The following is a 23,340-nucleotide window of genomic DNA, read 5'->3' on the forward strand; positions in this document are numbered from 1 at the left end:
CGCTGGCTCCAGCTCGGCTCAGACAAAAGGCGGCGGCGGGAGCGGGCGGGAGGCGGAGCGGCGCCGCGAGGGCCTCAAGGTGACACCCGCCCCCGGCCCCGGCCCCCCCGGCCCGGCCCCCCCAGCCTGCCCCCCACCCCCAGCCCTCAGCCCATTACTCCCGGTGCCCTTCCCGGGCCCCCTCCCCCCGGCGGGGGGTGGGGAGCAGCGAGGGCCCCGCCCCCTCCCGTCCTCTCCCCAGGGCCGGCGCAGGATGCCCTCGGCCCCTGGCAGCCCCCCGGGAGGTCCTGAGCTTGACGCGCCCCCTCTACGCCATGTCCCCCCCTGGCTCGGCCGCGGGAGAGAGCGCCGCCGGCGGCGGCGGCGGCGGTGGCGGCCTCGGGGTCCCGGAGGAGCTCACGGCGGCGGCGGTAGCTGCGGCGGCGGCGGCGGACGAGGGCCCCGCCCGAGAGGAGGTGAGAGTCGGGGGCGCCCCTTCCCGGGACGCGGCCGCAGCCTGGCCCCCATCCCCCCACGGCACGCGGCCCCCGCCGGTTCCGCCGCAGCGCGGCCGGCGCCCCGCACCCCGAGCCGGCCGCCGCAGCTGCAGTCCGCGCCGCCGCCCCCACCCAGCGGCCGGAGCTGTCCCTGGTGCCGGGGAAGGGGCCGCGCCGGGGGCGGGGCTCAGGGGGGTCCCGGGCAGGGGGAGGGGCCAAGGGGCGGAGCCTCGTGGACCCTGGGCGGATGAGAGAGGGGGCTAGGCTCTACCGGGGTGGGGACGGTGGCGGGGATCCTGTCTTACAGAGGGGGGATGCTACCTAGAAGGCTAGGAAGGACGACTTGTAGGGGCTACACAACCAGGAGGGTATGATGGGGAAGTGATGGTGTTACCTGATCTGGGACCCTAAGAAGGTCAGATGTGTGCAGGGGAATCCCCCCTGTGGTCATTGGGAGTGTGTGTGTGTTGGGGGGTGTGCACCTCTCTCATGGGGCTTCTACTGCTTCCTCATATCCCTAGTTGGGGCTCCCTAGTCTTAAGTTCTCTGAACCTGAAGACAAAGAGAAGGAGGAAAGTACCAGGAGCACCCCCACTCCAGCCTCCCATGCACACTTGTGCACACGCATGCACCCTGCACTAGGGCTGAAGCACGTGAGCAGGGATGGGCATGCAGGTAAAGCCCCTTTCAGAGGTACCCACACTGGGACAAGCACACAGCGAGGCAGGCACACAAAGGGGTCCATATGTTCCTACTTCCTAAGGACAAGGCTCCCCGAAAGGCACATGTGCCCTAATCTCCTTGTCCATTGTACTGTGTGCTATTTCCTAGCTCACCTAACTATCCGTACTTGTAGATCCAGGGCCTAATGCCTATTTCTGTACCCTACTTTTCCACTCTTTTCCTTTCTTCCCTGCCTGGCCTCTAGGTCAGGCCTGAGGAATTAAGGGAGTAAGTCAGGGTCCCAGCAGAACGTTGTGTGTGAGTGTCGGGGGTATGGGTTCCTAAAGCTAGACAGCAGAGAGGAGGGGTGGGAAAACAGAGACACGACAAGAGATCAAACTCAATTAGGATGTGGCTGCTGGGGGCCAGGGCCATGGCAGGCATCTAGGATGCAAAGAGAATGAGGCATGGGACCTCAGAAGTACCTAGTCTAGTGGGGAGCCAGACATGTAAACAACTCCGGGGCCAACCCTGGGACAGACTGTGCCAAGTGCTTTAACAGACAGGCTCTGGGAGAGTACCAAATACCGTTTTCTCTTGACAAATGGCTGGGCTTCAAACATCGTCCTCGATACCCCGGTCCCACATCCCCTATGCCCGTCCTCTCCTCAGCCACATGCCTATGCCTTTCTGGATACCTCCTCCTTGACTGCCTGCTGCTCAGGGACCCCAGCTCCCTCCCTCCCATCCTCGGACAGAGGGAAGGATGTCAGGGCACAGGAGGGAGGCTCACAGGGGAACCAGGGTCTAGACTATGGGGAATGAGACAGGGCCTGGGGTTCTCTGGAGGCCCTTCTAGGCTAATTGTGAGGGTTAGGGAGGTGGATGGGTCAGAGGGGAGTAGCTCCTCTAGAACCTAGGACTGAAAAAAGTCTAGAAGTGAGGGCCCCACTTGTTAAGTGGGAGGTGATATCAGTGGGTCCCTCCCCCTTTTCTGGAGCACCTGGAAGGGGTCTGGGCTGGGGACCTGCCTTCGCTGATGCCTGTCTGTCTGTCCTCCCCTGTCTTCCCTGTCCACACCTTCTCCTGTTTCATTGCCATCTTTGTGTCTGTCTTTGGACTCTCTCTGGGTGCCAACCTATCCATCTGTGTTTGTGGCCTGGGCCTCCATCTCTGGCTCTGATCCTTCTCTGCCTCTTGGGTTGTCTCTCTCTGCACTGTCCTGTACTGGCATTCTGATCCCCTTTCCTGTCCTCATGGCTCGCTCTGTGTCACTTCTGTTTCTACCTCTGGTCCCTGGCTCCCACTTGGGACTCACTTTCTCTCCATATCCCTGTCTGTTTCTCTCTGCCTGTTATCTCTGGTGCTGGCCTCTACCCCTCCATCCCTGCATCCATCTCTGTACTGGGTCCTGCCTGCTCTACTTCCCACTCATCTTGGCCCCTCTCCCTGCCCACCTGAGCAGCAGCGTCCCATCCAGCCCTCTTTCACCAAGTCCCTCTGCCGTGAGTCCCACTGGAAGTGCCTCCTGCTCTCGCTGCTCATGTACGGCTGCCTGGGGGCAGTGGCCTGGTGCCACGTCACCACAGTGACGCGACTCACCTTCAGCAGCGCCTACCAGGGCAACAGCCTCATGTACCATGACAGCCCCTGCTCCAACGGCTATGTCTACATCCCCCTGGCCTTCCTGCTCATGTTGTATGCCGTCTACCTGGTGGAGTGTTGGCACTGCCAAGCCCGCCATGAGCTGCAGCACCGTGTTGATGTGAGCAGTGTGCGGGAGCGTGTGGACCGCATGCAGCAAGCCACGCCCTGCATCTGGTGGAAGGCCATCAGCTACCACTATGTCCGCCGCACCCGCCAGGTCACCAGATACCGCAACGGAGACGCCTATACCACCACCCAGGTGAGCTGGCGGGGAGTGCAGGATATTCAAGAGGGGAGGTGGCACTTGGCCCAGCCACACTCCCTCCCCACCTCCTTGGGGGGAAGGCGGGAGGAGCACCAGCAGCAGTGAGCTCCCACGGGCATTGCAACAGCAGATTGATAGCAACAACCATAGTCACAACAGCAAACACCGACCAGGAGCCAGGCTCTGCTCTAAGTACTTTCCAAACGTCAAATCATTTATTTAATCCTCATAACAAACCTGTGAGGTAGGTAAGTATTCCCATTTTGCAGATGAGGAAACTGAGGCTTGGAGAGTTTAAGTAACATGTTTAAGGTCAAATAGGCAGTATGTGGTACAGATGAGATTTGAACTCAAGCAATCTGGCTCCAGGATCTATACTGTTTAGTGCTTAATGAGTCTATTTGGTGATTAATGGCAGAGTGCAGTCGCTCAGGCCTGTAACCTCAGCACTTTGGTGAGGCAGGAGGATCTCTTGAGCCCAGGAGTTTGAGACCAGCCTGGGCAACATAGTAAGACCCCATCTCTATAAATAATAAAAAGAAGTAGCTGGCCTGGTGGTGTACACCTGTAGTCCCAGCTACTCAGGAGACTGAGGTGAGAGAATAGCTTGAGCCTAGGCAGTTGAGGCTGCAGTAAGCTGTGATGGCCACAGTGCAAGACCTCATCTCAAAAAAAAAAAAAAAAAAAGTTGGTGTTTAATGGTTGGAGATGGCTTCACATGCCCAGTCTCACAGCATGCTCTTACCTGTTCAGTGAGGTGATGCTACTGAGTTCTCTTTCACAGGTATAGACACCCAAACTCAGTGACTTGCCCCAAATCTGCTGCTCCTAAGTGGTAGTGCTAGACTCAGACCTAGCTTCCTGGATCCCAAGTCCAAGGCTCTCAGAGGAGGTGGGAAGTCTCCTTGAGGGTGGGCAGGTCAATCAGCACTTTGCCGACTTGCCAGGATGAGACATATTGGGGTCCTGGAGGAGACGTTCCCAGATGCAGGCCATCTGTTTCAGTATAAGGATCAACAGACAAGCCTGGGGCCGGTGAGAAGCAGGAAGGAGGCTGAATGACAGCTCCAGCCGGAACAGGGAGACTAGAGACAGAGGGGTTCTTTAGGGAGTGCCTCTGAGGAACCCATTTGGAAACACAACTGTAAAATGAAAGAAAGATGAAGAGGCTGTTTGTGGTGATGTGGGAGCACTTGGAAAACAGAGGCAGTGGCAAAAGGATCAGGCAAGCCAGAGGGGCAGTTCATGGCCAGGGCCTGACTCCTAGAGGAAGCAAGGCTTAGTTAAAATTTAAATGCGCACAGGTAGGGCTGCTTCTAGTCCGGGCCTCACATCTGATTACGCAGAGGGCGTCAGTTGCTCTGTAAGTCAGATGGAAAGATCCTATCCAACCCAACGGGCACCTAAACCAAGACAGGATTACGGTCCCACCAGGCAACCAGAGCAGCGATGGGGCGGGCAAGGGTGAGTGGGCAGAAATGGGCACCGCGGATGGGCTCCCCACGATCCCATCGCCTGCCCCCACCCCCACACGCCGCAGGTTTACCACGAACGCGTCAACACGCACGTGGCGGAGGCCGAATTCGACTACGCACGCTGCGGCGTCCGCGACGTGTCCAAGACGCTAGTGGGGCTGGAGGGCGCGCCGGCCACGCGGCTGCGCTTCACCAAGTGCTTCAGTTTCGCCAGCGTGGAGGCCGAGAACGCGTACCTGTGCCAGCGCGCGCGCTTCTTCGCCGAGAACGAGGGCCTGGACGACTACATGGAGGCACGCGAGGGCATGCACCTCAAGAACGTGGACTTCCGTGAGTTCATGGTGGCCTTCCCGGACCCGGCCCGGCCGCCCTGGTATGCCTGCTCGTCGGCCTTCTGGGCCGCGGCGCTGCTCACGCTGTCGTGGCCGCTGCGCGTGCTGTCCGAGTACCGCACGGCCTACGCGCACTACCACGTGGAGAAGCTCTTCGGCCTGGAGGGCCCGGGCTCGGCTAGCAGCGCGGGCGGCGGCCTCAGCCCCAGCGACGAGCTGCTGCCCCCGCTCACCCACCGCCTGCCGCGGGTCAACACGGTGGACAGCACGGAGCTCGAGTGGCACATCCGCTCCAACCAGCAGCTGGTGCCCAGCTACTCGGAGGCGGTGCTCATGGACCTGGCGGGGCTGGGGGCGCGCTGTGGCGGGGCGGGCAGCGGCTACGCGCCCTCATGCCGCTACGGCGGGGTGGGCGGCCCGGGCGCGGCGGGCGTGGCTCCCTACCGGCGCAGCTGCGAGCACTGCCAGCGCGCCGTCAGCAGCTCGTCCATCTTCTCGCGCAGCGCCCTGAGCATCTGCGCCAGCCCGCGGGCCGGCCCGGGGCCTGGCGGGGGCGCGGGCTGCGGGGGCAGCCGCTTCTCGCTCGGCCGCCTCTACGGCTCTCGGCGCAGCTGCCTGTGGCGCAGCCGCAGCGGGAGCGTCAACGAGGCCAGCTGCCCCACGGAGCAGACGCGGCTGTCCAGCCAGGCCAGCATGGGGGACGACGAGGACGACGACGAGGAGGAGGCCGGGCCACCGCCGCCCTACCACGACGCCCTCTACTTCCCGGTCCTCATCGTCCACCGGCAGGAGGGGTGTCTGGGCCACAGCCACCGGCCGCTGCACCGCCACGGCTCCTGCGTAGAGACCTCACTGTGACCTCCGGCCACGGAGCGGCCCGCGCCATCCTCCCGCCTGCCCCTCGCCGGACTGTGCTCCCTGAGCGGCGCAGGGCGAGTCACCACGGCGACTGAGGCCGCGCAGCGGGGAGGGAAGGGGAGGTGAGGGCCGCAAGACAGACCCGGATGGGGCTGAGACCCCCGCCCTCCCTGTACATAAAGAGATCGATTGGCGGGTGGGGGTCGGCTGCTCTCCGAGATCCCCCCCTGGCGGAGTCTCTCTTCCAGCCCCATCCCTGAGTTCCTAAGGGGACACCTCCCTGCGGTCCAGCCCTTCAGCAGATCTTCTGTTAGCTGGCAACCGTGCTGTGGGCCCCACGTTGGGCCTCCTCTGAAGGGAGAGGCCCTGGCATGCCGCTGGGAGATTTAGAGGCTGTGGAGAAGGAAACTTGGGGGTTTCCTTCCTCTGAGGCCTCACTCCCCTGGGGCCTCTCTCTATGGAGGGGGCGGTGGTTTGGTGACCAGCAGGCTGGATTCCAGCTAGCTAATGCATTCAGTAGGTCTGAGGCTGGAGCCAGGTGTCAGCCCCAAGCCTCCATCCAACACCGTGGAAATGTTTCTGCCCTCTTCTTGGCGCTGACCCCAAAGATTGGGGTTTCCTTTCTGCCGCTTCCTCCGCTGTTGTTTGTCTAACTGGGCCCCCACTCCGGGTGCAGAGAGACTGTGCTCACCGCACAGACGTCACTCACCTCCAGCCTCCTAGCCCTGCAGAGCTGTTGCCAGAGTGCAGGGCGGCGGGGAGTGATGTGGAGGGCTGTGTACCTCAGTCCTTTCTCTCAACTCCGCAGCCTCCCGCGGCAGCCTCCTCACCTGGGTTCTGGGTGTGTGCTCCCTTTGGAGAGTGTGAGACGCCACCTGGGCGGCACTGTTTAAAGCTGGCCAGGGCCAGTGACTAAGGGGAGAGAGCATGACACAGACCTGGGTGACAACGGGGACCTCTGGAAGCGGGTGGGAGAGAGGAGAGGGAAGTTGGGGGTAGAGGAAAAGGACCTCCGAAGGTTGGGGGTGTCTTTGGAGGCGGCCCTCGCCTCCCTAAACCTGTGGGATCGGAGTGTGCTTGTTCCTCAAACACATCTCTGGGGGGTTGAGGACATTGCCATAATCCCCAGCTGGAGAAATAACTCAATTCCAGTGGCAGGGTCAGAGGCAAGAATTCTCTACATCTTGCCCGACCCTTCAATCCTCTCCTATCCTATGAGCTTAAGCCCTGCTGTGTGTCCCAGGGTCTTCAAAGGGGCATCTTGCCACCACCCCAGGGCACTGGCCCCACATCCTGTTCCTCCAGAGCTCTGACACCGCCTTCTCTCCCTGTGCTTCCCCTGCCACCTCCACCCCGATGTGCTTCAGTGTGCATGTCTGTGAACAGCCCTCCTGCCCTCCCGACTCCCCTGGCTAAATTTCCCCAGCAGATTTAGTGCCCAGGGATTGAGCTCACGTTTCAGGGTAGAGAGGATAACACTTGGGCCACCCGCATCTCACCCCTGATGCTTCTTACTTCACCTGAGCCATCAGAACTCCTCCTTCCCTCCTTCAGCCCCTCTCATCTTCCTCCAGCCCAGCCAGGCCTACACAACCAACTGTGTGGCCTCCACCTATGCAACATCGCCTCTGGCTCCCCTTCCCTTCTTCCTAGGGGGAATGCAAGGGGCTCAAATTGTGGGGATACCACGGCCTGTGGCTTCTAAAGGGTTTAGCTTTACTTTCAGGTAGAGATGGCTGAGTGAGGAGGGAGAAGAGAGGCTAGACAGAGGGAGGCTTAGGTGGGGAAACAGCTGCCCACCAGATTTTCCTGGACAGCAGTGCCCACCTGCCTACCAGCACTGAACCTGCCTGGACCACGAGTCTGTACTCCTTGGGGTGCTGGTGTTTGGAGCACCCCTCTTTCCTCTGAATGGACATCTGTGAGGTACAGGTGGTGAGCTGCAGCCTCAGGATCCAGTTCTTAAGCCAGCTGGCACCTGGATGTCATGCTCTGTGTGGTGACAGCCTGGCCACCTCAGGGCTCCAAGGAGGGAGGAATTTGGCTCCTCCTCCCTCAGGCCTGTTCATGAGATGGAGCCGGGTCTCAGAAGAGGGGAAGGGGGACCTCTATTTTTAATTTTGCCTGTATTGACCATTTCTGCCTAGGTCGTCTCACACAGACAGCCTCACCTCCCACACATGCACAGACTTAGAGAGAAACCAATTCTTTGGTCTATTTTCTTGGTGGCTTTATTGATTGCCAAGGAAAACGAAAACCAGAAAATTAATCTCTAAAATTAAACTTTACACTGAATGTTCTTGTTTCTCTAATTAGAACCTCTGCTAGCAGCTGTGGCTATACACACACACACACACACACACACACACACTCACACACACACGTTTGCACTCCAGAACTGTCAGAGGGTGTCAGGCACAGACAGACTCTAGGTTGCCCGGACAGGCACACACATGCAGAAACTCCCAAGCCCCATTTGGTGCTCTGCTCAGCGCCTGCTTAGGAGTCCCTGGAGAGCAGGCACTCCTGTACTGGGGTTGTAGCCCGTGACCTGCCCTTTAAGGACACGGGTCTGGAGGCTCTGGGCCAATCAGTCAGCCCAAGGGGGATAGGGAATGGCACTCAGCCCGAATCAGTTAGTCAGCTAGGTGTCTTGTGGCCCTGGGGGCTGATGTGATTCCTGTAGGTGTGGCCCCAGGGTGGGCAGCTACAGAGTGATGGGGACTCATGGAGGGCACCTGGAAGGCTCCATGTGTCCTGGGGACAAGGGCTTGTGGGGTGGGCTGGGCCTGGCTGGGGAGAAGACAGGTCTCTGTCAATTGGGTGCATCACACTGTGGCCTTTTTGTCGTGGATTTAAGCGCAAAGATTGTACAAATCAAACTGGTGGATAATAAAGTTGTGGATGACTCACTGACTTCCTGTCCCAGGGTGGCACTTCTTTCGCTACCTCCTCCCTCCTGGGGAAGCTCTCTGGGGTGGATGCAGGGATCGGGTCATCCTTCCCTAGCAGTCATCATCTATAGCTGCCTCCCCAGAAGAGGCTACTGGGTCTCAGCCCCTGGGGTCAGCTTGTTGTCCCCTTCCCAGTTTGGGGGTTGAGGAACTAGGGGATGGCATGGCCTATAGAACTGGATCACTTAAAGCAGAGTCAAGCAACAGGGAGAGGCATCTGCAGGGGTAAGGGTGGCAGAGAGAGCCAGGCATAGCTTTGCTGTAGCCAGAGGAGGGTGTGTGTGTGTGTGTGTGTGTGTGTTTGTGTGTGTGTGTGTTTGAAGACCATCTGTTTGGTAGAGAAGAAAATGGTGGAGAGGGGAGTCAGGGAGGCAGGCAGCCCCTGTGGGAGAATCTGGCAGGCATAGTCCCTCAGACACCTCTCTGACTTCCCTATACCTGGAAGAAGTTGATCATGTGTGGGGGTCCAGTAATATCCTCTCCCTGGACACAGGGGCTGGGTCCCTACTGAATACCCCTTTTACCCCCGTCCCAGGCTCCCTTCCCTGCCTCACGTCTCCATACAACCCTCGATCACTCCAAGGATATTCACGGTCCCCCACTCCACTCCCTCTGAATGAGTGCCTCTCTAGCAGGCACAGTAGGGGTATGAAATGAGGGATGGGGCTGGGGCCATGACCCAAGTCAGGTCATTTTATCCCACAGAGTTCTCAGGGCCACTGGCAGTGATGGTTGACATGAAGTGGCTGGGATTCAAGGCCCGCTGGCGGGCTGCTTCTCGATTGGCATAGAGGGCCTGGCCGATGAGGTACTCGCTCTCCTGGGCCACATCTGACAGGCGCAAGTCAAACTCCAGAAGGGTCTTGTTGTCTGACATGCCTTCCAGGAGCTGCTTCCCACCGTCCTGGGAGAAGGGGGCCAAAGAAGGGGCGTTTACATCACTACTCAGGATCTCACGCATATGCTATGCATTTTCATGTAGATGTGACTAAAACAAAAGTTTCACAAAACAATACTTAACCTATTTGTGACACATGTTGACATAATCTATTCTTTTCCATTTGAAAAATGGTAGCCAAGACCCACTAAATTGATTTCTCAACCCTACTAGTTTGAAAAACATGAATCTCCAGCAATGATGATAATTCCATTCCTTTGGCTCAGCCATGGGCATGTGGGGCAAATCTAATGAGATGTGAGGGGGAAGCTGAGAGGGGGTGGCTTCTGTGAAGGTTCTCCTCACTCCGAAAAGAGAACAAAAGAGAGCAGGTGTTCACCCTTTTTCTGCCTCTGGGCATGTCTCCTATGAGATGTCAGAGGCAGCCATCTTGAGAATGAAAGAAGCATTAGAGAAGGTCTTGGGCACAAGGCTGGGGTGGGCAGACCAGAGGATGACACTGAACCCAGGGGTTTACCAACCCTAGAACCCCTTAATTCTGGTTGTGGGAGACACTGAATGTTCCCCTTGCTTAATCCATTTCTAGTTAAGCTTTTTATTACTTGTAGTCAACAGCACCCCCTCTAGAAACCGTGTGTGTGTGTGTGTGCGTGCGTGCGTGCGTGCGTGCGCACATGTGTGGATGTATGTGCCTGTGTAGGTGAGCAAGGCTGTCCTCATGGGGACGTTTAGTAGAGCATTCAGTGACCTAATGGAGGGCCCCACTCAACGGTCATCACAGCTCCAGCCCCTGCTGGGTTGGGTGGGCCAGCCCCATTGTGAAAGAATTTCATGTTGGGAGGCAGAATGCTACCTTTCTAAGATTGACTCAGCAGTGTGTTGCAAAGTCAATTCAATGGGTCATAGAAGCATTTTAAAAAATAAAATAGAGTAGAATGTAAAGGAAAATATCAGTATATATCATAAAGAATAAATTTCAGTATTTATGTCTGTGTCCCTGTAAATTGCATTTCTTTCTTTCTTTCTTCTTTCTTTCTTTCTTTCTTTTTACTTTTCTTTTGAGACAGAGTCTTGCACTGTCGCCCAGGCTGGAGTGCAGTGGTGTGATCTTGGCTCACTGCAACCTCCGCCTCCTGGGTTCAAGTGATTCTCTTGCCTCAGCCTCCCAAGTAGCTGGGGTTACAGGCTCATGCCACCACACTCGGCTGATTTTTGTATTTTTAATAGAGAAGGGGATTCGCCATGTTGGCCAGGCTGGTCTCAAACTCCTGGCCTCAGGTGATCCACCCATCTCGGCCTCCCAAAGTGCTGGGATTACAGGCCTAAGCCACTGCGCCCAATCAATTGCATTTCTTACTCTCAGACTTGGTTAAGAAAATTTGAGAGACATAGTCAATTAGAAAGGACTCAGGCTACCAATCAATCTTGGGTTTGAATCACAGCCTTGCCACTTTCTACTGACTTGATGCCCTTGGGCAATTCACTATCCTCTCTGAGGCTCAGTTTTCCACCTAGAAAGTGGGGTTAAATATACTTAGTTATATACTTAAACTTAATTAGGGTTAAATATGCTTAGGGTTATATACGGTTACTTAGGTAACCATAAAGATTAAGGGAAAAATAATAAACATTGAGATACACGGTATGCGTGCATATTTGATGCAGTCTGTAGCATGTAGTCTGTGATCTTCACAATTATCCCACACGTACCCCTGGCAGCTGGATCCCACACCTACCCTCACAGGCCCAGAATAGCTCACTCACCAGCCCGATGTGGTTGCAGGACAGGTTGATGCTGGTGAGTGTGGTGTTGATGGCGAGCACCTGGGACAGGAGGGTGGCAGTGGGCTCAGACAGCTCATTGCCACCGAGGTGCAGCGTGGTGAGGCACTTGTTGGTCTGCAAGGCATGGGCAAGAGCCTGGCCACCCTCATCCTCGATGCAGTTGAGGCGTAGGTTGAGGGAAACGAGGTTGGTGTTGTGTGCTAGAGCATGAGCCAGGGACTGGGCACCTGGCCCACGCACCTGGTTGTTGGCCAGGTTGAGCACACGCAGGCGGCTGTGGTTCAGCAGCTTGGCGGCACCTCGTGCACCGCGGTCCCCGATGAGGTTGTGTGACAGGTCCAGCTCCTCAAGGACTGGGTGGTCCAGCAGGCTTCGAATTATGATGCGTGCCTTCTCATCATCCACTTTGCTTTGGGTCAGCTTGAAGATCTGTGGGCAGACAGAGGGTCTACAGCACCTGCCAGCCAGGGATAATCAGCCCACCCACCCAGATCTTTGGCAAGCTCTGCTCACCTAGTGTTGGTCACCTGGCTGAGTGTTGGAGGGGGCCAGGCCTATCTGCGTGGCAGAGTAGTGTAGAATTGGTGGCAGGCAGCAGGGAGGAAAGACCACTGTTTATTGAGCAGTTACTACATGCTTGGTATGCTGCTTGGATCTTTCATAACCATTATCTCTAACCTTCTAGCATCTCAATGAAGAAGAGAAAGTTATCTCCATTTTACAGATAGAAAATGGAGGCTTACATTATTTTCCCAGATAATACAATGATTGAAGCGGTGGAAACAGGTTTGGAATACAGGCCTGCTTGAGGCCTCGGCCCCTCACTGCATCCTCCTTTGCCAGCCAAGGCCCACCAGGGTAAGGAGAGGACCTCTCTGAAGGAGGTTGCCAAAGTAAGAACCAGAAAAAAGTAGGGAGGGGAGAAGCAGAAAAAGGGTTGGATAAAGGAATGCAGGAAATGGGATGGGGCTGGCCATATGAATATTGTCCATGGGAGTCTCTCTCCCTCACCTTCCCACTGACTTGTCCTGGCTTCTCTCTCTCCCTTGAAATCTCTGAGTGTCTGGCCCCTCCTCCTTACCCCTCAGTTCACTCCTTTTTTATACCCCTCTTAGCCAGCCTAGTCTTTTGTGTCTCTTTTCATGGCATCTATCTGGCAAAGCTCTAACCCTGGATCAGCCCCACTCTCTATTTTCTGCATGCCTGTGTGCAAGCAACTGACAAAATAGAAAACATCAGCTGATGGGGCCGGTGGCTATCAGTGGAAGCACTGATGGGCCTGTAATGCTGCACGCCAATCTAACTATATTTCTCTGGCCAAAATACTCCCTTATAATCTACAACAACTATTTTAACTTTTTGCAGCCTCCTCAGAATTCAGGAGCCTCCCTGCTGAGCCCCCTCTTTCAGCAGGTGAACTCTCCTCTTGCCTTCCCAGCCACTGAATGGGAACCTGTAATTTTCCTGATACCAAAGCACTGACCCACTGGTCTATGAGCCCGTGCCTCTCTTCTGCATTCATCCAGTTTCTTGCAACTGGATGGAGCCTTACATCAGTTTTAAATATATGGGAGTTATTCTGAAGGAACCCAAAGTTCTCATCTGTTAATGGCTGCACCTTTTCCCCTTCACAGCCAAGTTCTTGAAAAAGTTGATCACAACCACCCCTTCCTCACTTCCCACTCTCCCCAGAAACCACTGCTATCTGGCCTCTGCTCCCGCCGCTCCACTAAAATAGCTCCTCCTCAGTGACCTCCATGTTCACTAAATCCAGTCCTGAGCTCCATTCCACCCCATTGCTCACTCCCTCTACTTGAAACATATTCCTCCCTTGCTCTGTGACACAATGCCATGTCCCCCATTTCCTCCTCCCTCTGGCTTCCTGGCAAGCTCTTCTTTTTCCACTAAGACCACATGTCAGGCCTCTTCTTGTCTCACTTTTGGCTCTCCCCTATGAGACTCCATCCAAATCCAGGGCTGCAACTGCCACCTTCATGAAGCCAGCACACATTTCCACATTCAATTCAGACCTCTTGTCTGAGCCTTGGACCCTCTATCCAACTAATGAAATGGCCCTTTCTTTGAGATGACTCAAACTGAAACACACACTCTTCCCCCTCAACACTGATTCTTTTCCCACATTCCTGGTTTCTGCAAATGGCCCCTCCAGCCAGCCAGCCTCATAAGCCAGATGTCTTGCACCTCACATCCTTCTCCTTCCGTTTCCTCCAGATCCTCCCCATGCCAACGTGGTCAGGTGCATGGCAGATATACGTCTGCCTAAATATGTCTTGATTCTCTCCACTCCTCTGAGTCTCCACAGACACCGCCCTCGCTGAAATGACCCTCACTCTCACCTGGATTTGGCCATCTGGCAATGATCTCCTAGGTGATCTGCATGTCCACTGCTGCCCTGCCCAGGCCATTCTCCCTCATAGACGGAGTGACCTTTTCACATGTGAAATCCAGCAATGGTACCTACTTTTTTTTTTGCCTAAAACCCTCGGGTGGTGTCCCAGAGCTCCTAAGGATAATTTCAGCCTCTTGAACAAGGCCTCCTTCACCCAGCAAGGCTGATCACCGATTGCCTCTCTGTTTTCATCCCACCCTGCTCCCTCACACTCTGCTCCAGCCACACAGTCTTCTCTTTCAGTCCCTAGAGCTGGCCATGTTCACTCTGCCCATAGAGTCTTAGGCACTGCTCCCTCTGCCTGGAGTATTCCTCCCTCTTAGACTATAACTCCTATTCCTCCTTCTAATCTCTATGTAAGTGACATTTGTTCAGGGACCACTTCCCTTGCAAGGTCAAATGCTCCTTTATAGTCTCTCATAAGAGTATCTCTTCTGGCCAGGCGCGGTGGCTCACACCTGTAATCTCAGCACTTTTGGGAGGCTGAAGCAGGCAGATCATAAGGTCAGGAGTTGGAGACCAGCCTGGCCAACACGGTGAAACCCCGTTTCTACCAAAAATACAAAAATTAGTTGGGTATGGTGGGGGGCGCCTGTAATCCCAGCAACTCAGGAGGCTGAGGCAGAAGAATAGTTTGAATGAGGCAGAGCTTGCAGTGAGCTAAGATAGTGCCATTGCACTACAGTCTGGGCAACAGTGCAAGACTACGTCTCAAAGGAAAAAAAAACAAAAAAGTATCTCTTCTTTATAGCATTCATCCCAATTCAGGGGTACCAGAAAAAAATACATGATTCCCAGTTAAATATAAATTTCAGATAAATAAGAATGCCCCATGGAATATTCAGGACATACTTTTACTAAAAATTATTTTTTGTTTATCTGAAATTCAAAAATTTTTTGGAGACAGTGTCTCATTTGTAACCCAGGCTGGAGTGCCATGGAGTGATCGAAGCTCACTGCAGGCTTGAACTCCTAGGCTCAAGGGATTCTCCCACCTCAGCCTCCTCAGTTGCTGGGAGACCACAGAGTGAGCCACTATGCCTGGACCTGAAATTCACATTTAACTGGATGTCCTGTATTTCTCTTTGCTAAATATGGCAACCCTATTCTAGTTTCAATTTTATGTTTATGTGATTGTTGATCAGTGCCTTTATCCCAGCAGACTGTTAGCTACAGAAGGAGCAAACGATCTTGCTCATCGTTGTATTTTCAGCACCTAGGACAGGGCCTGGAGAGCAGATGTTTGCTCAATGAAACAAACTGGTGAACTGGGAGGGCAGCGCCTTGTTCATTTCTGCACACCCAGAACCGTGTAGCTTGGCGCAGGGAGCATTAAAAAACACTTGGCCAATGAAAGAGAAGGAAATGGGAAAACAGTAATAATGGAGGAGGAAGATGAGGGGAGAGGGAATCTGAGAGATGGGGAGAGGGAATCTGAGAGATGCTGAAAGGGGTGGGGGGAAGGCTGGGGGCAGACAGTACCTTGAGGGTGTGGCACGCCTTGATGGTGGCTGCCAAGGAGTGGCAGTCGCGGTAGGTGAAGAGGAAGAGATTCCACTCGAAGTTCATGCCGCAGTCCTTGACACCGTACACCAGGTCCAGCTCCTCCAGGTGGCTCAGGCCAGCTACCAGATCGCCCAGTTGGTAGTGGTCCACGGCGGGCTCCTCCATTTCTCCCTCGCTGCCGGAGTCCGACTGGTCCCCGGTCTGGGGCTGGGCTGGGAGCCGCACCGGCGGAAGGAACTGATCGACGTGGACCCTGCGCACGTAATTCCTGCAGAGCGGCAGCAGGTCGAGGATCACTGCGGGGTCCGTGGTGCCTGGGATAAAGTGCTTTAGCAGGTTCTCCAGGTGCCTCTCGAAGAACATGCGTTTCCAGCTGCCGCCATGCTCGGCCACGTGGCACACAGGCCAGCGCTGCATGCAGCAGCGGAGCCAGTAGTTCTCATCGTCTATCAGGTTAGCGGTCACAGCCAGTGGTAGGTCAGGGGACAGGTGGTTCAGGACCTTCTGTTGGTGTTCCGGGAGCAGCTGCTTCAGGATAGGGTTTCCTATGGGAACAGAGGAAGGAAAGCAGGGGGTCACAGTGTTGGGGGACACCTCACCATGATGCCTCAGGCTAGGCCTGCCTCAGGGCACTGGGCAAAGGAAAGACCCTTCCCTGGGGGATAGACAGCCTCTGCTCTCAGGGAGGCTCTATTGGACGGGGAGCCCCAGCCTTTAGCTTTGGGATGTTCCCTACATGAAGGTGGACATCTCAGCATCTGTTCTCAGGGAGCTCCCGGACTGAGGCAGACTCTCAGGTTCAACTGTCAATTATCAGCTGGTCTGATGGGGGATACAATCCCTGAGGTCAGAGGCTTCCAGTCTGATTTGATTCATCCATTTCAAAACAAGAAATTTTTTGAGTACCTACTATGTGCTAGACACTGAAGGTACCACTATGAGAGACTACTATGTCCCACATGCTGGAGATATAAAAGCAAGCAAAACAGGGCTCATCCCTTTTGGAGTTTAAATTCTAGTGAGGGGAGGCTGACAATAGACAAAATGAATGAGACTGGGTGATGATAGTTACTGTAGATGAAATGATGGCCCTGTCCTCAGAGAGCTCCCCATCTGGTAGGAGAGACTGGCAACCCATCTTTGGAAAGGATCTATATTACAGAGCACGAAATATAGAACAAACCAAAAGCCTTTACATGGCACAGAAGATTCCATCAGTGGGGGGGCGATTCACTTGGGAGGGCTTTCTGGAGAAGGAAGTAGACATGGCTCAGACTGGGTTTTGCTGGAGAAAGTGGAAAAGGCAAGGAGAGGGCAGAGGCATGGAGGGTGCAGTGTGGGTGGGAGTCTGGTGGGACCTGTCAGTGGGAACAGCAGGAGAAGCTGTCTTGGCCCTGGGGTGGAAGGGAAGTGTTGAGGGGGTATGAGGATGCCATGTGGGAAAGCAGGGGCTGCCCTGGGACCCAGCTTCTGCAGTCTTGGCTCCAGACAGTCCCTACCCACCTTGCCCCACTCCTGGCCTTCTTTCCAACCAAATCAGGGACAGACTCACTGTGGAAGTTCTTGATGATGTGCTGAATGCAGAGCTCTGTGAGGAGGGGCACAATGGCCAGTGACCACTCAGGATCCTCAGCAATGATCCGGCGCATCCGACGGAAATTGGCCCCAGAATTTGGGTTCCTGGACTTTGCAGGCACTGGTGTGATTGAAGAAGGCTTTGAGGGCTGTGGGCCTGTGCTTGAAGTGTGGCCTCCAGTGGAGGACTTGTCCTGGGTGGAGACTGAGGAGTGGCTGGGGTCCAACAACGCTGATGTTGTTACAGTATCCTGCATGCTGGGGGCTGGCAACGTAGGGGCAGGTGGCCCCTGGATGCCCTTATGACAAGAAGCTTCTCAGACTGGCAGACCCTTGATACAGGCAGGGATCTGGAGCAAAAGGAAGAGGGTGGAGGTGTTACTTTGGAGGGTCTTGGTGGGCATTTACTAAGAGAGGTAGTGCAGAATAGTGCTTAAGGATCAGTCCCTGGAGTGAAGCGGACCCAGGTACACATCCATTGGTTATCTGTGTGGCCTTGGGAAAGTTACTGAATCTCTCCGAATCTCAGATGCTGCCTCTGAGAAACGAAGGTCAGTTCCAGTAGGATTATTTGGAGGAGTGGATAAAATAATGCATCCAAAGGGCATAATATATTATCCGACACATGGAATTGTAGCAAGGAGCAGCCCAAAATTTTAGATAATAGCTCTACAGCAATTACAGTAATTGCTCTGTGCCAGACAATCTCTTTAGTTCTTTATGCCTATTAATTCCTGTGTCCTCACAAAAGCCTTTTTCAGATAGCTGCTTGTATTATTCCCATTTTTCTGCTGGGAAACTGAAGCACAGAGGCTAATTGACTTGCTCAATGTCACACAGCTTAGAAATATCAAAGGTGGGTTTAAATTCAGTCTATCAAATTCATGCTCTGAACCCTACATTGGACTACCCCTCTGAGGGTGAGGGGTGTATATTGCCAAAAGACAGAGGTATAATAAAGATCCATTCAGCTCAAAACAGGCCCCTGCACTAAGTATTTTCTAGAACAGCAACTGCCTGATCCGTAGGATGGGGCTGAGAACAGCTCTGGCCAACAGAAATATAATGCAAGCCAAAATGCAAGTCACATATGCTATTTTAATTTCTTCAGTGCTCACATTTTAAAAAGTAAAGAGAAACAATGCTGGGCATGGTGGCTCACGCCTATAATCCCAGCACTTTGGGAGGCCAAGGTAGGTGGATCACTTGAGTTCAGGTGTTTGAGACCAGCCTGGCCAACATGATGAAATTCCATCTCTGCTAAAAATGCACAAATGAGCAGGGCATGGTGGCAGGTGCCTGTAGTCCCAGCTACTCAGTAGACTGAGGCATGAGAATTGCTTAAACTTGGGAGGCAGAGGTTGCAGTGAGCCGACTTTGGAGTGCATCAGGCCCCAGCCTGGGTGATACAGCAAGATTCTGTCACACACACACACACACACACACACACACACAGAGAGAGAGAGAGAGAAACAGGTGAAATTAATTTAGCCCAGTATGTACAAAGTGTTATCATTTAAACATATAATCAATATAAATTATTAATAAGACATTTTATATACTACATGTTTTCATATGAGATCTTCAAAGTCTGATGGCTCAATAGGCAAATTGAGCTTGTGGCTACCGTTTTGGAGAGTGCAGGTTGAGAGAGAAAGGAGAGGGGGAAGAGACCCATGCCCTGCCCAGGGTGCCAGCACCCTCCTCTCCTCCTTCCCACTGAGAGCTCAAGCTCCAGGTCCCCTCCCTTCCATCTCCCCATCCAGTCTTCCTCTAGTTCTCCCAGCCTCCCAGCATTCCAGACAGCAGCGGGCAGGCGTGGGAGGCAAGAAGGCAGCTAAATCTGGGGCTGAAGACAGAGGATGTTGCTTGGTCCAGGGACCTTCCCTGCGTTTGCCCATTCCTGCACCCTTGCACTCCTGCCCTGAGATCTGCAGGAGGAAATGGGGCTGCTGGCACTTGGCTCCTCCTCCAGGCAGTTCCCCTCAGATGTGCACCCTGACTCAGTGCACTGGGTAGTAGCCGGTGGGAGGGAACGCTCTGAACCAGCAAAGGCGTCCTTGGCAGAGGAAGGGACCAGATGGTGCTCCCCAGCCTGCCAGGCATCTCAAGGAGGAAAAGCCTGGTTGAGAGGCGGGTGGCAGGGAGAGGGATAGTGCAGGAAAGATATCTAGGTATTGTGACATCCTTATGCAAATCAAATGCAAATTCGCACACAGATTGTGTCCAGAATTGTGGAATAACCAGATCGTGCTTTTTAACTAATGGCTCTCAGAGAGTAGGGTTGGAGGGGGTTGCTGCTTAGTGGTGCTGGCTGACTGTGCATTTCTGGCGTTGCCGGTTATGTGCTTTGTGACCTTGGCCAAGTTACTTAACCTATCTGAGCTTCAGTTTCTTTATTTGTGAAACTGGATAATAATATCTTCCTACATGGGCTATAGTGGAGATTCCCCTGAGATAATGGTCAGTTAATATTGATGACTGTAAAGAATACAGGAGGGAGGCCGGGCGCGGTGGCTCAAGCCTGTAATCCCAGCACTTTGGGAGGCCGAGGTGGGTGGATCCTGAGGTCAAGAGATCGAGACCATCCTGGTCAATATGGTGAAACCCCGTCTCTACTAAAAATACAAAAAATTAGCTGGGCATGGTGGCGCGTGCCTGTAATCCCAGCTACTCAGGAGGCTGAGGCAGGAGAATTGCCTGAACCCAGGAGGCGGAGGTTGCGGTGAGCCGAGATCGCGCCATTGCACTCCAGCCTGGGTAACAAGAGCGAAACTCCGTCCCAAAAAAAAAAAAGAATACAGGAGGGGAGGGTGTGTGGAGAATGCAGCGGCAGGCGCCTGAGGCTGGGCGGGTCACATCCTGGAGACCTGCTTCTTGAGTGCTGACCTGAGATGCTATCTTTGGGTGAATGCAAAGTGTCTGAGGCCCTTCCCTATTTCCAGGAGTGATGTGAAGGGCAAGGTGATAGTAGTGGTGTTGGGGGCTGCAAGGACATCAGGACAGAGGCAATGGAGGAAGGTCAGAGGCAACAGTCCAGCCCAACTCCTCCCTGGTTTTGCCCTAAAACATTCTATAATTTCCTGTGGTCCTAGATATATCCCTGGACACCCATGGGCCACACCCAGGGCGCAGACCAGGCTTAGCAGGAGGAGCCCCAGGTTGCTGTTGTGCATTGCCCTGGAGTTGGCTTTTTAGTCATTCCTCATGGCACCTTCCAGCCTCACCATCCTGGCAGTCAGTCCCTTCTCCTCCTTCTCCTGGGAAGTCACGTCTAGGAAACCCCACATGGGCCAGGAGGGATGCCTCTGCAATGAGGTGACTCTAGTCCCACGGCCTCGAGCCTCACTCTCAGGACCTGGCAGTTCTTCCTTAGGATCTGGTCCTAATTGCTCTTGCTGCTGTTTCGTGCCTGCAGCCTGCCTCTGGGCATGACACAGCAGGACCCATTGGGGCATGTTCCAGGGCCCTGAAGCAACTCCTCAGAAGGAAGGGGCAGGGCCTTGCTCCATATCATGTGGCTGCCGTGCGCATGGCTGGTATAAAAATGAGCCCCCACCACCTTCAGGGTTTACAGGAACATCCATACCATGAGGCCTGATGTCATTTTAAGGCAAACGTTGAAAAAATTAACTGCATAAGATCAGAGTTGATAATTTTTAGTTAATTATCTCTGGATTTTTTTTTAATGGATATTACAAAAATATTTTGGCAGGCAAATTATTATCAGACACAGAAGATTCTTCTAAGAATCCTAAGGAGGATTTTAGTTCTAAATGCTTTTAAAAATCTATTTTTAAAATGAACAAAATAGAAAACAAAGTATATTTAAAAGGATAACGAGCAAAACCAACTCCTTGCTGCCCTGCTATTACTGTTCTGAGGAGGATATGGAGTGTGGCCCCTCCCTCCACAGGCCATTTTCTGACCCCTGCCCTTGGGGGTCACCCTTTGGCATGCCACTCTCTTGGCTCTCCTCCTACTTTCTGACCATTCTTTTTCCAAGAGTCTTCACTATAGACTTCTCTCCCTTTGCCCAGCCCTCACGTGCCAAGACCCCTCAGGATTCCACCATGGTCATCCACTTTTTCCTGCTGATGGGTGCTAGCTTTCACCTCTTCCAGGTGGGGTTTCCCAGCTGTGGCGTCCCAGGAGAAGCAGAGGGCACTGCCTGCCAGGATGGTGAGCCTGGGTGGTGGTGTGAGTAATACCAGACTCCCCTGCATCTGCATTCCAGACAAGTCCACTGGGATCCGCCTCGGTCCCTCAAACTCAATCCATCCAGATGCCGGCACCAGCAGGCAGGGAGTCACCTCGCTCTCCTTCAGCCCTCCCGCCCCACCCTGCCATCTAGTTACTGATTCAGTTCTGCCTCCCACCCAGGCAGCCTCTCCTTTTCTGCTGCTGTCTTAGCTCAGGATCTCAGTGTCTGTTCAGATCACAGCTTCGGCTGTGGGGCCCGTAGTTTTTGGCATCCAGTCTGGTCCTCTCACATCTAGCCTTCACACAGATGCCATGGGAGGCTCTATGTAAGCCCTCTAGTGGCTCACCACTGCTCACTGGGTAAAACCGGCTTCCTCAGCTTGACACTTAAGTCTCTCCATAGCTGGACACTTTGTTGGAAATAAGCTCCTCTTTGAATCTGGGACACTGCAGCCCAACTCATGCTGCCCAGCCCTTGCTCAAGTTGTTCCCTCTGCCTGGAATGCCTTTCCCACCGTCTCAGCCAGGGAAAGGGACAATCACTGGTCTTCTGAGTCTGAGCTCAAGCACTACTTCCCCTCTGAAAGCCAGGTGCTTCTTTGTCCCTGATCCCCCAAAACAACCCCTCCCGTTGTCAGACCCCATCTCTCCAGTACCTGCATCACTCCAATGACCTGGCTGCCACCCTTTCCCACATCCACACTAGACCATGAACTGCTCGAGGGTAGGGGCTGTCTCCTCCTCATTTTTGTCTCCAATTCCTAACCCAGTGCCAGGTCTGCTTTAGGCGAGATAGCTGGTGTTTGGGGCTACTCCACTGGCTTCTGATAACAGATTCCGACCAAAAGGAGTATCCTATCGGTAAGGGCAACTGGTTTGGGGGTGGGTATCTGATATAAGCCAATTGGAGTCCTTCTTGAGATTTGTCCAAGTGGAGGGAGACAGAAGGACATATGTCCTTGAAGGATCTGGATCTCCTGCTGCAGGAAGTCATTTCTCTCCGCATGTCCAAGGTCTGCTTGCGGCAGGAGGGAATGAAGCCTGGGGGAGACCAGCAGAAACAAAAGATAGACAGAGCCAGCATCCGGGTATCTTCGGTCCCCATACCTAGTCTGGAGGCTCCGAAAGCTGCCTGGCTCCTTGGCAGTGCCTTTAGCTCTGAGAGCTAAGTTGGCAGTCCTTTTGCCAATGCTGAGTCGGGTTTCCACCCCTTTTGACCAAAAGGTCCTGCCCCATTTTGACCAAAATGCTCACAGTTTGGTGAGTGGAATTATGGGGAAAATTCTAAACCAGTAGATGAAATAGTTCAATGGGATAGCTGAGAAGGACCAAAGGCCCCCAGGTTATTACTCACAGGACCTGATATCACTCCTGTGGCCTCTTCCTCTCCTGGCCACGCTGAGCCTCTAGTCTCACATCCCATCTCTCCAGGGATGGGACGGTATCAGCACCTTACAACTGTCCGGCATTTAGCAGTTACAAGGTCCTTTCAGAACTATCCTCTCAAAAAAAAAAAAAAAAAAAAAGAGGCTAGGTGTGGTGGCTCATGCCTGTAATCCTAATACTTTGGGAGGCCAAGACGGGAAGCTTGAGGTCAAGAGTTCAAGACCAACCTGACCAACATAGTGAGATGCTGTCTCTAAAAAAAAAAAAAAGTCTTCTCATGTGACTCTTCAAGCGCTGTATAAAGGAGCTAGGATAGGTTTCCTAATCCCCATTTACAGACGAAGAAACAAGGAAACAGGAAATGACTGGCCCTAAAACACCTGTGGGAGCTGGGGCCAACATCTGAGGGCAGGTCTCCTAACCTCTAGCCACAATACGCTACCTTTCCACAGTCACTCACTATGTCTCCCTCCCCTCGCTTTTCCTGACCTCCACTAGGAAAGAAGAAACCATATTCTTGCTCCTTAGGAAGTGGGGAGGGCCTCCCTGGGCTGAGAGAGCTCCCAGGCCTTTGGCACTCCACTATTGGAATTTCAGGGCCCTAACGTACAGTTTTCATCCCTGTTATATAAATGCATTTTCTCCCTAAATGAAACAAAATTTGGTATCAATACTTGTGTGCCTATATCCACGCTAACCTTGAACTGCTTTTTAAAAATACATCTCATCATTTTAGATCAAACAAAAGCATAGTAAATCATAAAATGCATACTGACACTAATGCAGCAAACTTTTTTTTTTTTAATGACATGTCCTAGCATTGGCAAGTGGCACACAAGTGACCAAGATAGCCACAATCATGTCTAAGGATTCTTTTTCATCACCCTAAACTTTTTTTTTTTTTTTT

General features: G+C 53.7%; 2 protein-coding genes and 1 non-coding gene across 5 annotated transcripts in view; 1 reads left to right on the forward strand and 2 right to left on the reverse strand.

Annotated features, from left to right (window-relative positions):
* On the forward strand, positions 1-8,632 carry TMEM151B (transmembrane protein 151B). Of its 2 annotated transcripts, none has more exons than XM_032299581.1 (3): positions 1-455; positions 2,605-3,045; positions 4,592-8,632. In XM_032299581.1, exons 1-3 carry the CDS (start codon positions 315-317, stop codon positions 5,714-5,716), a joined length of 1,707 nt encoding a protein of 568 aa, XP_032155472.1. In that variant the 5' UTR covers positions 1-314; the 3' UTR covers positions 5,717-8,632. The 2 variants fall into 2 exon arrangements, with proteins under 2 accessions (XP_032155472.1, XP_032155473.1); XM_032299582.1 differs by having other exon boundaries at positions 365-455; positions 2,751-3,045.
* The window catches only part of TCTE1 (t-complex-associated-testis-expressed 1), a 23,733-nt gene continuing 8,324 nt past the window's right edge, over positions 7,932-23,340 (reverse strand). Inside the window, exons 2-5 of one of the 2 annotated variants that reach the window (XM_032299584.1) lie at positions 16,822-17,194; positions 15,246-15,814; positions 11,333-11,782; positions 7,932-9,574 (exon numbers count right to left, since the gene is read on the reverse strand). In XM_032299584.1, the coding sequence (XP_032155475.1) occupies positions 9,365-9,574; positions 11,333-11,782; positions 15,246-15,814; positions 16,822-17,101 (1,509 nt within the window). In that variant the 5' untranslated portion in view covers positions 17,102-17,194 and the 3' untranslated portion in view covers positions 7,932-9,364. The remainder of the gene's footprint in view (positions 9,575-11,332; positions 11,783-15,245; positions 15,815-16,821; positions 17,195-23,340) is intronic. The other variant, XM_032299585.1, reaches the window with a different exon arrangement.
* Positions 23,214-23,324, reverse strand: LOC116565931. The gene has a single exon (XR_004275670.1). It is a non-coding gene; the product is annotated as a small nucleolar RNA SNORD46 (small nucleolar RNA).

Source organism: Sapajus apella, unplaced genomic scaffold (genome assembly GCF_009761245.1).
Source record: "Sapajus apella isolate SASKATOON/1434 unplaced genomic scaffold, GSC_monkey_1.0 scaffold41, whole genome shotgun sequence".
Classification (NCBI taxonomy): Eukaryota; Metazoa; Chordata; class Mammalia; order Primates; family Cebidae; genus Sapajus; species Sapajus apella.